Genomic DNA, 14621 nt, shown 5'->3' with positions numbered 1-14621 from the left:
TAAGTACACAAAGCGTTTTCTTAGTGACTTTCTTTTGGTGCACTGTCCCTTGTAACCCTCTCCTTACATTATTTCTTTAATTAATTCAATCATTTCTTATTTGGTAAATAAAGAATTTGACTTATGACTTACTCTTGTTCCTCGTTTTTTTTAATGACCTTCCTGTAAATATTAGCATAGACCTAGATTAATCTCAATCCCTTTCATATTAGTTGTAAAAAAATCATTGCTGATAACTACGACACATCATTTTTCTGCTGAGGTAATATCTTCCCAGTGTCAAGTAATGAGTGCCTTCAACAACCGGTGTCAAATGAAAATTACATCGATTTCAGCAAGACATTCAACAAGTTCAACCACTACCTCCCCCAGCTCCTGGCAAAGCTTGAAAGCTATTGGATAATCGGTACTGTGCTGAACTGGTTTGAAAGCTACTTGACATTCGCCCAGAGTGTACTTCCCATCGATCCTCCAGGATTTATTGCAAGCTCGGGTGTCCACCAGGGATTTCATCTGGGATAAATTCTGCTCTCATCAGTCTTCACTTCATTAATGATGTTAAAGGCGTAATAGACATTCATTTCCTCCTTTTCGCAGACGACATCAAGTTCAAAGAGGTGAAATCACGACAAGACTTCTCACTGCTACAGAGAGCTTTAGAGAGTGTTCAGTAATGGTGCTCAACGAATGGGATGTACAGAGTGTCACTGACCATACAAAGCGTCTACAGCCTGACTGATCACTTACTTATTATTGCAAAGATAAAAAAATGGTATCAGCATTCTGACACATACTTTCTCCCATAAGCTTGTCAACAACATTTATCATGGGTAAGCAGTAGGAGTAAATATGATATTTTAAAGTTGAAAATCACAAAAGTTGCAATAACTTTTGAACCGTAATTGTTGCAGCAATGGGGGTTGTACTATTTTTTTTATCATAAGGACCATAACATATTGATTTTGATCAAAACCAGCTTTTGTCCAAAAATCAGATTTTTGTTATTTTACAGAATTTGGATTTGTACCATTTTGTTCAGAGTTTAAAGCACTATAACATACCAAATTTTTATAAAAATCGTTATTCGGGCAATTTTTTTGAAAATCTGATTTTCCCGTTATTTTATGGGGTTTTATGGAAAATCAACATTAAAAATCAAAATTTCAAAAAAATGAAAAAAATGCCTGGAGATACCGTTATGGGTACAACGCCAGCCTTCCTGGAGCTAATCCTAGCTGAATTTATTTATTTAAGGTGACCTAAGGTGATTTAAGGGCACAATCAAAACTTTAATAAAAACATTTACTTTGCATATATCCATTCACATATTTCCTTTGGTATCGGTCTATATGGAGCAACAACTCAAATCAATCTAGATAAAATATTAAAACATCAAAAAAGAGCAGTGAGAGTAAAGCTCAGACTAAATTCTGATGTCTCGGCAAAAGAGCACTTTAAAAAGCTAAACATACTAACTGTTTATGGGCAATATATTTATGATTCAATTTTAATTTTTAAAAATAAAACCTCATCCGATGTATCCAATCTACCGGTTCACCGATATGAAACGAGAAAAAAATCTGATTTTGCAAAATAGGCACAGATTAAAGTTTTATGAAAAAAAGCCGTAATTTGCTGGTAAAAGTTTTTTAAACATATCCCCGGAGGAATTAGAAATGAAAAAGATCCAAAAAAGTTTAAAACAAAACTAAACATTTCTTAATAAACATGGCAATTTATTCTCAAGAAGAATTTTTCCACCTCCCTCAAGAATACTAGATATTAAGAAGGCATCTGTATGGGGAGATGTATTTTTTAATTTAAGATTTATTTTTAATCTGTACTTTATATTTTAATAAAATTGTAATCTTTGACACTATTCAAATGCTGTATTATATATACTTCTCAATGAATAAAGAAATTGAAAATTGAAATTGAAAAATTATTGGTAGCAGGAGCTAGATAATTATTAAAGATGTATCAAATATAAATACAGGGACAAAATTATTCTTATGAGAGGTTTAAATAAAAATTAAAAATAATAAATGCATCATATTTATATTTTTCAAAGCTTAATGAAACATTTAAAGCATTCGCCTTGGTTTTGTGTAAAAAAAATGAGGTTAGATGTCGACGTCATCGGTTTCGGCTGCCGCACGTCGTCACTACAGTAATCAGTTCACTACACTACGCAACTTGTGGAAGTGGAACCGCCATTACTGTTAGTTGCCATAAACAGCATTTTCTTCAGGTCGGATCTGTTCTGTTGGTTGGAGCGGATTCGGATTTGGATGCGTGCCGTTTGGTATCAGAACAACAGAGTAGATTTTCTGGCGAGGATATTTTGAATTTAATTCAAAATTTCAAAACTTTCAATAGTTGTGTTTAGTTTGTTTTGTTTTTGCACAGTCTAACAATAGTGAAATCATGGATGATGACTCTGCTGAGTTTGATGTAATCGATGGGGTACGTCTAGTTAAATTAAAGCCTAAGCCTAAAAAGAATAAATTAGTTGCTCATGATAACACTAATATTCATATAGAGGAAATTGATGGAGTTCCAGTTGTTAGGGTAGAACAAAAGTTCCTTAAAGACAGACGGCCGATTTGGTCTGATATGGAAATCAGAGAACTAATTTCCATAATGAAAGAGAAGGAAATAATGCCTTTACTGAGTGGAAGGCAATATAGGAGGTCAGATGTTTTTAAAATAGTTGCAGATAATATGAATAAAAGAGGCTATAAAAGGACCACAGAACAAGTCAGCATTAAGTGGAAACACCTTAGATTGTGCTACTTTAGATCAAAATCTAAGTACCAAACTGATGATGAAAGAAAATTGGAATTTCCGTTTTACGAAGAAATAGATGAATTATTTGGTGGGAGAAAGCCTGCAGACAGTTTTATATCAATTGAACAATTCAATGAACTGCTCAATAGAAGACAGATGCAAAGCGTAGAAATCGATGGATCTAAATTCTTTGAATCAAACAATGTTCCTACTAATCCTGCTGGTAAGTTAAATCAATCATATTTTATATGTATATATTGTATAACTTAACTTAGTTCAATAATTAGTGGCCTAACTGCCTAGTGCGGAAAGTGGCACTTTGCTGGGACGGTGGCGTCATACTGTAAGTAAATCCAGCTAAATTACTGGGATGTAACAAATTGTGGATATTTATAGGCATGCACTGTAGATGCGATAAACTTACTCCATTTTGTGGGTTAATGTCCGCACTAGTGAGTAACTTGGGTACAGTTTCTTAACTGGGCTAACTACGCTAATAGGCCTATCGATTGAAACTAAGTTACCGTATCGATTCAATTAGTCTTCATGCGATGTTTTCATCAGCAAGTTTGGTTAGTTAGGTTAGGTTACAGTTTAATTTTACAATAGATATATTTTGAAGATATCGATTACCAAGCAATATTTTCAATTCGATAGTTTCAATCGATATTAGCATAGCTCAGTTAAGAAGAACGTGGTAATCTTACATTTACACTTTTTTGTGATTTTTTCCGTAACCGTTAGACATAGGCCTACAACAATGCTTCAATAGGCTAAATTATTTGTTTTTTGAGCTCTACAAAATGGTTTGGAAAGAAATTGCAAAATTTTATGTTTTCAGGGTGAAAAATGAGAAAACCTCATATACTTAAACCCCCCGTAAACCCCTGTACCAATAGTCCGGTTATGCTGGTTTGCGAACTCGTTAGAATAAATGTAGATTTACCGGTACACGTTTATACAAAATTTCATCAAAATCGGTTCATTTTTGCTCGAGTCATTGCGCATTTTTGATACTGTATCGTTAGTTCATTGTGTTTCAGCCACTATTTAATTGTGCAAAAACAGTCTGGAAGTTGCATAAATTAATGAGTCGGTTCATTATAACCTAACCTATACCTTCCTAATCTAACCTCACTTCAAAACTCTTAATACAGTCACGAATTCGCATAAAACCCGACCTACCTTCCTCACATGCCTAAATAAGAACTGATTATTTGGTTTCAAAACGAATTGATTTGATTTCATTCCGCATTAGATCAAGTATTTAAACAGTTGTTTGCTCTTCTCACTCAGTCCTCACTCCTCACTCTTCACTCAGTATGGACCCGTCCAGACCACGCCATATTACCATTAGCCTACCACCTTCAGTACCGCTCAATTATCCTTAGATTCGTAATCCTAACCTTCGTTTTACGGCCACTTAGGAATCTCTCCGACAAAAACTGATTGCATTTTTGGATTCAGCGTTATAAAACTGTAAGTAGACATATAAAAATTACATCATATCCCAATGTAAATACGGTAGGCCTACTGTAAATATTTGCCAAAAGCACTTAAAAAAAAAATTATGAGTAAAATTTATTTAAACTTAGGCAGAAAGTTAATGAAACTAAGAATTATTGACAACAGACAGAAACACAATAATTTTATGTTGGTAAGTTAGTCATCTAAGAAATGTGATCAATAGTTCCTTGATGTATTAATATTATGTTTGTTATTAGATTCATGACCAATTTCTCTTGTACAACATTTAGCAAGGAATACGGTCATTCATAGCCTATAGTTTATAACAGTTTATTTTGGTTTTTAAATAAAATGCAAGTATTTAAGAACTTAAAAGCAAATCAAATTTTATCACCAATAAAATAATTTGACACAAAAGTACAAAAGGTTCTATTTAACTATATTAAATTGCTAGTCTACAATGTTCAAAATAAATTACGTAAAATTTATACACATGTATAATTTTAATGCTTGAATAATTCATAAGAGTAAATGACAAAGCAATGCTTCTAAAAAATCTGAATTTGTATGTATATATATAAACTAGAAGTAGGCCTAAGTGGTTTATCGTACAGCACCAAACAGAAAAAGTAAACAAATAACAAAACTACTAATTTATGTAATCTCAAAATGTGCTATCTAAGACAATATAAAACAATATCAAACTACTGTACAAGAATATACAGATTTTTGTCTGCTGTGCTTTTTAGTATTTGACAGGAGAAAATATTTGTATATTGGCTAGTACAGCATATTTTTTTCTCTAGCCCAGAATCCAGGGGGGGGGGGGGCAAATCAGAATCTCAATGAAATGTTAATAGAGTAGGCTACTCTATTAACATTTCATTGAGAGTCTGAAACACATTTTTTCTTATCTTTTACAAACTCTAAGCTCAACTAATTCTAGAGGAATTCGGTCCAAACTTATCTACAAACTTGTTATTCTCAATACATGTATTTTTAAACTGTTGGATCATTCTAGAGAGTTTGTTAAAATTTTGTTTTTCTACTTCTTATTGTTATATCACAGTTATTTTATTCCGTTCCCCTGTAGGCTTAAAACATAAACTATCGTCAATTCTTACGAAGAGGCCCAAGTAGTCTTCAGTAACATTTAGCCTGATCAAAATTGGACATCTCAATCTCATGTTAAAGTTGTTGTCGGTAATAAAAATGAAAGTGGGCTAGTTGAATTGAGCCATTGACAGAGTGAGTTTGTATCAAATACAGGGTGGGGCAATGAAAGCGCCCCAATTTATAATCAGTACAAACTCAATGATATTCACCCTATGGATATAAATAGCACACCAAAACACAGCTTATCTCTTGCTATTTTAACTTAACAAAGTCATTTTTCCATTTCTTGAGATGAAATCCTGCAAGTGACGTCCTTGTCCTACTTGACATTAGGCACTTGAAAACTCCATCAAATACGCCTCCAGCATTTCTTCAGGAATCACTTTAGTTTTTGGACAATTCTTAGCTTCAGTTCAAGCAAATCTGTGGGGTGACTTTGAAAAACCTCGAACTTCAAGTAGCTTATTAGAAACCCCCCCCCCTTCCAAAAAAAGGAGCCAACGTAAAGCTTTCAACAACAACAGCTTCCTGGCAAATCCCTTTTGACTTTGACTTACTGCGACTCGCACTCTTTCAACATTTGCTGGTGTACAAAGAGTTTTGCGGCACCCACCGATTATTTTTAAGGTTTAAGCGTTTATCCTAAATAATTTTACCCAGTGCACCATTGTTTTCCAATCTGGAACAGTGCCATGTTTACCAAGGTTGGAATGTGGTCCAAACAATCTCTGGGTTTTTGCACAAGAACCACTATTTTAAAAATAGGTTTGCACAACAAAATCTCAGTGTTATTAGCCTCGGGCATAATATCTACTAAAATGGCATAGTTTAATTGATGTTTTAAGCACAGCTGATCATTCGTTGTTGCAACAATTAACATGTGACAGCTAAAACAAATTGTGGCGTTCTCATTGCCCCACCCTGTATCTACTACACCTGTCAAATTTTTAAGATTTTTTGTGAGGCAATGATCCAAACAAATATAAGATCTCTGAGCTCCAGTTAGGATCTCGCTTAGAATTGAACCAGCAACCTCCAGGTATGAACTATAATCACTCGGCTACCCAGACAGTTTCATTAAGGACCACATAAGTATGAGTTAGGCCTACATAAGTATCAATCATCAATCATTGAGATAGGGACATATTTCATTTAGTGCATATTTTAACCCAAATATCAGCTAAGGTGATGCAGAGTAGAGTGTGATGATCTGTGTAGCTTTGTTACTGACTAAGATCAGCTATGTCATTAGTCAGGATCATTTATTTAAATCGTAATGATTAGGAACAGCTGGGTCCAGTTTCAAACCATCTAGGCCTACTGACTTTTCTCAGGAGCGATCCGTTAACCTTTCAATTGTTAGGCGAGCACTATTTGACCACTCAGCTGCCTAGTATAAAAGTAAAAAAATATATGAGAAAAAAAACACATGTACACCACAGTATAATTTTTAAATTTATTAGTCTACTCTATTAGAGGCTCCTTCTACTCTGTATTCTATTTGAATGAAAGATTGGCTGCAGTTGGTCGTTAGAGATGGGGTGTCTGTCTACCCTAGTATCGAAATTCAATTTCATTTTTATGGTATAGCCTCTGGATTACTGATATTTACAATAAAAGGTTTAAATTACCTGTATCCGTCAAGTGATCCTGGTTTGTAGTTGGTTGACTACAGCTGTTTCATGTTAATATTAACACATCTTCAGGTCAAATTGTTGCATTGATTTATTCCATAGAATGGTCGTCATAAGGTTTAAAGTTCTTTTTAAGATTTAATGTTCTTACTATGTTGTTTTTCAGTCAAAGTACCAATATTAACACATCTTCAGGTCAAATTGTTGCATTGATTTATTCCATAGAATGGTCGTCATAAGGTTTAAAGTTCTTTTTAAGATTTAATGTTCTTACTATGTTGTTTTTCAGTCAAAGTACCCACTCGAGAGGAAATTGAGCAAGCGCGAGAGTCTTCTATTACGAGTGCGTTGGAGAGTTTCACTCGCAATTGGCAGACCATGGTCCTACGTGTTGCGGAGCAGGAGGCGGAGCAAAACAAGATTGAGAAAGAAAAGGAGTTGCTGGAACAGCGAGAATGGGAAGAGAAATTGATCGAGAAACAGTGTGCAGCCATGACACGGACTAACCAAGAATTTCTAGTGGGTCTAAAAGACATTTTTCAAGGTCTTATAAAACAGTAGATAGTTAAGTAAGATTTGTGGACTCCAGTAGTGAGGTGGAGTGAATTCACACTGTTTAAAAGTGTACAGTACAGTAATAATTTCCAAGAACTACGTTTGTTTTGTAAACTATAGTTTTAAACTTATTAAAATTGTAAATAACTATTCAATGTATCGAGTTTATTTTTTCCTATACAAATTCTGCATCACAGTGCATTAGACTTTATTCACAGGTTTTTTTTTTGCAAAGTATTTTAATTTAGCAATTAGGGATTGAAGTAGACTTTCTATAACCGAGGATCAATTAGTTTTCACTTTTTAGTTTATCTCAGGAGGGTTGAGGCCTAGAATGTGTTTCCTCATTGCTTGTACCTATTGATTGCTTCATACATAGTGTGTCAACTCCTTTTACTTGCAAACTTTTCTGCCATCCTTCACGTCGTAATATTATTGCCAGCAAAGCCTTTGAAGAGTGGACAAGTATCACTTTATATTATACTTAAAAAAAGTTTTACAATGAAGAAAGAAACTGTATTAATCTAATAACTTTTAATCTGTTAACACATTTTTTTTCTGCACCGTTCAACATTTTGGCTAATTCCAGATTGTCACAGCTGGTTTAGGTTAAACAATTGAGCCTTTACTGTATATATACTGTATTTGTATAAGTAATCATACTCACTAACCTGTTGCTCGAAATCGAGCAAAACTGAAACTTGTCTAAAAAAAAATAAACAGCAAGACAATCAAAGAGTCACTCTAAAATAATTTATATGACTGATTATAGAAATATAAAAATATTATGATGTAAAAAATATAAAAGCAATCTACAACATTTAAATTTACATTCACGCTGCTTTGTTTATCTCTTATGTATAGTAGGCGGGTGCACTCTATGAGCACGTAGATGTCAACCACACACTGTAAAGTAAGCTTTTGACCTAATGTAGCTCAATTCCTCTCTTGACGCCAACCATCGCTACTCTTTTTCTAGCATTGTTAAATTATTTCTTTGATGTGTTCTGTTTTAGGCGTATTTAAATTAGGGGCCCCAACCCAAGTCCCCGGTTGGGAACATAAAGAGGGTAAGCAAGTGGATCTAACGACAGATCTATAATGGATACGCGTTTAACATTATTAGTGTTGGAAAAAACTATACAATTTATTTGGCCAGGTGGTGCTTTGTTTTCAGCTTTAAAAATTGCTGCGAAATCTACACAGGTAGCACCATTGTAGCGAGGGAAAACACTTCTTCTGTCTATTATTATGTACATAAGAATCTCACTTGACTCCTCTGAGCTCTCGTCCCTACATCCGCCATGTGTGTACATACACACATGTGTGTATCGTCCGCATATTTTTTCATTGCATTTTTTAATTTTTATTGTGCTTAGTTCTCCTTTGGGTTCTAGTGACATTGTTGTACTTACTTATATATCTGTGCGTATTCAGGATCATCACCTTGAGGAATTAGAGGACCCACGTGGTGGTAGTGCATCCACGTGTGGTGGAGGTGGTAAAACGTGTCACGGATCTTAAAATTGTAGATCCCCTGTGGAACTTTCTCATCTTAATGAGCTTTAGAGCTGACCATGGTAAAATGCAGAACTGAATTGACGAACTTTATCCAAATAATTTCTGGATATAAGTCTCACAACCCTATTTTCAGATTGGGAGTTTCCAATAATAACCCGAAGTTTATTGTGGTGAAATGCACAAATGAGGTAAACAAACCTTTCATTTATGGCAACAAAGAGTACAAACTTAACTGTCTCAGCCAGTCTTTTCTTGCTAAAAAATATGTAAGCCACTACAATGTAAACATTTAACGTTCATTTGTCCGAGATTGGACTATCACAACGGTGGTACTACCACTATATACCCATCAAATGTTCAATTGAGAGGTTAGCCACTAACAGTTCTTCGTCGTACTGGCGGCATTTGATTTTAAATTGAAATGAAATAAGAAAGTTAACCAATCAACAGAAAACACTATAAAGGAATTGGAATTTTGATACACATTGTAAATTACATGATAATATGGTAATGTAACGGATAACTGCCCTGTGAATAATCACTTTTAAACATTCACTTCATCACATCAAACTGTAACTACATGATAAAAATAATTTATAAATAAAAAAACTTTTTAAAACAAAACGTTTTTAAACGCACTAAAAAGTAGAAAATAATTTATAAATAAGTGGAGAGTATAAATACTTGTAAAATTTAAAACGAATAACGTGGGGTGCATGCAATAGATAATTTACAATTATCTTCACCTATTGAACTAATGTATTATTATCAATTGCATGCACCTCACGTTTTTCGTTTTAAATCTTAAAAGTATTTATACCCTCCACTTATTTATAAATTATTTTCTACTTTTTAGTGCGTTTAAAAACGTTTTGTTTTAAAAAGGCCTTTTCTTTATAAATTATTTTATACTTTTTAGTTTTTAATGTGTTGGTGGATGTTAAATCTATTTCAAACATCTAAAAAACAGAGGCATGTGGGAAATCTAAGGTTTATTTGAGTTTCTTTTCATATAATTATGTATTAGACTGAATGTATGGCCTACCTACTAACTATAAATATATCAATATATTTAATTTAATTTATTGTTTTATTGTTTACTTTATAGAATAATAAATAAATAAAAATTGACATTATAAACAAACACCTTTATATCTGCAACCAGATTGTTTACCTTTATTTTGAAATGTTTGTTTGTATAAAGAATCTCTTGGGAGCATAACCTGTACCTCTTAACCTCTGCTCTTCGAACTGTCAAATTTAAGTACTTACAGCTGACTTAATTTTTTTTTATTTTTTTATTATTTTTATTTATTTACTTTACAATCTGTTCTATTATATATTGAACAATAAGTAAATACTATGTAATACGAAAAATTGACTTTGGAACATTAAAAATAGCCATTAAAATTAACCATTAAAAATTTTTTTCAAATAACTTAGACTTAAATTAATTGATATATTTACATTCTTTCAAAATGTAAACATGGAAAACTTGGAAGCCCATGGGGTGTAGCCCAATAGTCTAGGAGCTAGGCCAAGTCCCGTGTGCACTTTAATGTGCCCTCAGTTTTGTTGCGGGGCTTTGTTTAACACCTTTGGGAGCTTAAAAAAATACTGGTCACGTGATCCAAATCATGGTCGTTTGGCCGCCATATTGGAAAATGGCCGCCAAAACGCTAGATTATTTGCTAATACGTATCTCCGCACCCAGTGGTAATATTAATTTTCTAAAGCTCATTTTACTCCTTATGTGATTGCAAACAATTTTTGTATTTACACTTTTTTGCTAAACCCATTATTTATTGAGATTAATTAACATTTATAATATTTCCAGTAACGTTGTGGAAATAATTGTTGGTTAATGCGTCCATTCGTTCCAAAAGCTTAAAAGTATCGATAGCCCCAGTATTTCGCTCCACTACTGTCGCTAGCGATATAAACTGTCAGCTGTTTACATGTCTGATTCATTGTTAACGGTTTCTTGTTTTTGTTTGTTTGTTTAGTTGGTAAAATATGGTTGGTTTTAGTGCAAGGTTATTTCTCACGTTTATAAACTGCGATGTGAATAAACTTTAAGTAGGTATTTACTTATACTTATCTTAAGTAAATAGTCCAATGTGAATTAAACATAAGTAATTTCTTTTTTTAAGTGTTTACTTTTTTCTATAAGTACCTATTTACTTTAAGCACACAATGTTAATTTAATGTAAAATTTTACTCACCTCTAAATAAGTATTTAATTTACTTAACAATTAGTATTTACTTTACTCAATAAATATTTACTTATAAATAAAGTTTATTCACATCTCAGAAAGAGTAGATAAACTTCAAGTGAAATAAGATGAGTGACACCGTGAATCTGGTCCACCATAGAAAGAGACGTAGAGACGTTGATGAAGACATTGACTTGTGCATTTTCTGTAAAAAAGTCAAACGTCCTTTGCAATTAAGTTCAAGCGAAAAAGGTATAAAAAACATTAAAAGTGCGACTGAAGTTATTAAGGACGATGTGTTGAAAGGCATTAAAGATGAAAATAGCATAAAGTATCATTTAGCCTGCTACAGACCTTACATATTGAAAGGAAAACGATTTAAAGAAAGACAAGAAAAATATGTTGAAGACTCAAGATTGGAAGAGGATAATACTACCCAACGACAGAGACGTAAAAGTATACCTGGACATAGTGGACGGTTAAAAAAATGTATAGTGTGTAATAAATCAAAAGTACAAGGAGACTCGAAACTGTACCGTATTTGTGAGCAGTTCAGAGCAGAGCAACTACTAAAAGCGTCGCGGTTTTACCTTGATGCAGTTTTTCAACGAACAGCTTTGTTGGAAGATGTGAATAGTGTATTTGCTGCAGGTATCCACTGTCATAAGAATTGCATAAAAAAGTACATTGTAAACTATCAAAGAGATAGTGAAAAAGATATAGTTGAAGAAACTGCTGGTTCTGAAAGCCTGAAAGAAACGTTTGCTAAGTTTGTGGCTGAACTTCAATTTGAAAACAAAGGATACTCGATCGGATACCTACGCAATGAGTTTAACGAGAAATATTTACCCAGTGACATCAAAATTTCAAACAGAAGGATGAAAAGTTTACTGATAGAGCACTTTGATGATACTATTCATTTTACTTACTCAAGGGATCGATCTGTATCACAAATGGTATTTTCAAATCAAATAACTGTGACACAACTTGCAGAAGAAATTCGTAGCCACGATTGTGTTAAAGAATGTGCTGAAACATTGCGAAGTGACATTAAAAACTTTAATTTTGACTTAGGTAATACAGACTGCAACGCAAAAGATATATTTCAATCTTTTACAGGAGCAAAGAACACATTACCGAAATCCTGGTTGAAGTTTTGCTCAGTAATGTTTCCCAGCTACCAGACTTCTCCCCCAATACAGTTGAAATGTGTAGTAGTTTTCCAGATATTATTTTACCTATTACACAGTGGTGCACATAGTACCCCTCTGCATGTTGGATTGGCACAAACTATCCATGAAATGACTCGTTCAAAATTATTGCTACAGATTACGAACCGTCTTGGAATGACTGTTAGTTATGATGCGTTAGAGAGACATAACGTGGTACTCGCAACAAGAATTTTAAGTAGCTCTAAGGGCACAGGAGTACCCCTTCCCAAAGAAATTAAGCCAAACGTACCAATAAGAGCAGCAATGGATAATTTTGATCACCTAGAGCAAACCCCTTCTGGTATTGGAGGCAGTCATGACACAGTACTGGTAATATTTCAAAATGAAAGTAACAATGTTGAAGATACCCCCGAAGTAAACCAAAGCATAGGACTAGTCAACAAAGGAATGCGATCTTTTCACAGTCTCCTGCCATGTCAAGAGCTTAAATATTTTAAGAAACCAGTGCAAAGAGGAGAAATCAGTGAGACGTTTACGGTAGCACCTAAACCTAACCTTATCCTGCCTGCTTCATCAGCTAAAGAACAAGATATGATCTGGAGTTTGTGCAGATATTTCGCAAGCAGAGAAAGTGACCCTAATGAATGTAAGATACCTACCTGGAGTGCATTCAACAGTATGATATCGAGTGAACATATCCCACAGACTAAAACTGCTTTTACCCCTATATTGCCACACCCTGCGACCGAATTTAGTTCAATATATACGTGCATGAAAAACTTTCAAGACTGTCTGACAACAGTAAATCAAAAGTCAGGATCCCTTTGGTCTGATGAGGGAGTGTACAGAATAGCCAAAGAAATACAACTGCTGCGACCAGAAGAGTTTTCTAATATTTTTCTTGGCTTAGGAGCTTTTCATCTTCCTAAAGACGTTATGGCTTGTTTTGGGAAATATTTAGCAGAAAGTGGAGTAAAAAATATTTTTGTTGAAACTGAAACGTTTGGACCAAACATTGTCGAGAATGTGCTTACTGGGAAACATTCTTCTCGTGCTATAAGAGGATTTTCCATGCTAGCTGAAGCTTTGCAACGTTTATTACTTGAAAAATTCATGGAAAGTAACAATTTTTCAGAAACCACAGCCAAAGAACTTAAGGATTTAACAGAGTGCATCAAGATTAAAGATTCGACACGTACAAACACTCAAGTCAAGACTCTCAAACAGCAAATTTCAAATATTATGGAAGAAATAGAAAAATTTGCTATAGAAAAAGGTAGAGAAAATGAGACGTTTCGGTATTGGTACCAATTCTTGACACATCTTTTTCCTATATTACGAGATCTTACACGCGCACAGAGAGAAGGGAATTGGGATCTAAATATTAGTGCCTTAATGCGGTCAATACCACTCTTCTTTGCATTTGACAAGACAAACTATTCTCGGTGGGCAAGTGTTTTTTTAGAGGACTGCTTACGTCTTCCTCTGGATTTCCCTGATATCTATGCGGATTTCAAAGCCGGAAATTTTGTTGTGAAAAATACTCAGCGAAAGTTCAGTTGTGTGGCTATGGATCAAGCACTGGAACAAAATTACAACAAACCAGCTAAAGGCCAAGGAGGAATCATCGGAGTAACAAGAAGAAAAGAAGCTGTGTTGCTTCATGATCTAATCAAACACGAGAAAGTCCAAATAGTAAAAGTTTTGCGTGATTTATGTGGCCTTGCCTATGAAGATGAATACACTCTGCACCACCAATTTTCAAACAACACTACAACTGCTGATGAGCTATGCGTTAGAAGAATAATTGTGACTTTCATGAAGAAGCAAGGAAATCCGTTCATTCATACAAGCTCTAGCTGTGGAACAGAACTACAAAATGTTATTACTAAACAAAAGATAGATCGTGGAATGAGCACTGATCTTTTAGACTGCATACAAGTAGGAGAAACAGCCAACACTCAGTTTCGGAGTGAACGATTTGAAGATAAGTCACTCAGTCTAATGCAACCAATTAAGAGACTAAAAAAAAGAGTAGTAAACCCCATAATCCGTTAGAAGTGGACGTAAAGAATGAAACCGCCCATGCTCTGCGTTTAATTGACATTTCACGGTGTCGAGGATATGACATAAATCATATTTTTTCCTAT

The 14621-nt window shown here is 34.1% G+C and overlaps 1 protein-coding gene across 1 annotated transcript; it reads left to right on the top strand.

Moving 5' to 3' along the window:
• The first annotated feature begins 2204 nt into the window (after nt 1–2204).
• Nucleotides 2205–7687, top strand: LOC129003241 (uncharacterized). Its single transcript, XM_054431535.1, has 2 exons — nt 2205–3013; nt 7297–7687. The coding sequence occupies exons 1-2, from the start codon at nt 2428–2430 to the stop codon at nt 7566–7568; spliced, it is 858 nt and encodes a 285-aa protein (XP_054287510.1). The 5' UTR covers nt 2205–2427; the 3' UTR covers nt 7569–7687.
• The last annotated feature ends 6934 nt before the right edge of the window (nt 7688–14621 follow it).

The sequence above is a fragment of the Macrosteles quadrilineatus genome, unplaced genomic scaffold, assembly GCF_028750875.1.
Source record: "Macrosteles quadrilineatus isolate MER2022 unplaced genomic scaffold, UCM_ALF_1.0 Scaffold_9__3_contigs__length_116548681, whole genome shotgun sequence".
Classification (NCBI taxonomy): domain Eukaryota; kingdom Metazoa; phylum Arthropoda; class Insecta; order Hemiptera; family Cicadellidae; genus Macrosteles; species Macrosteles quadrilineatus.
This window is presented reverse-complemented; position numbering and strand designations above follow the sequence as displayed.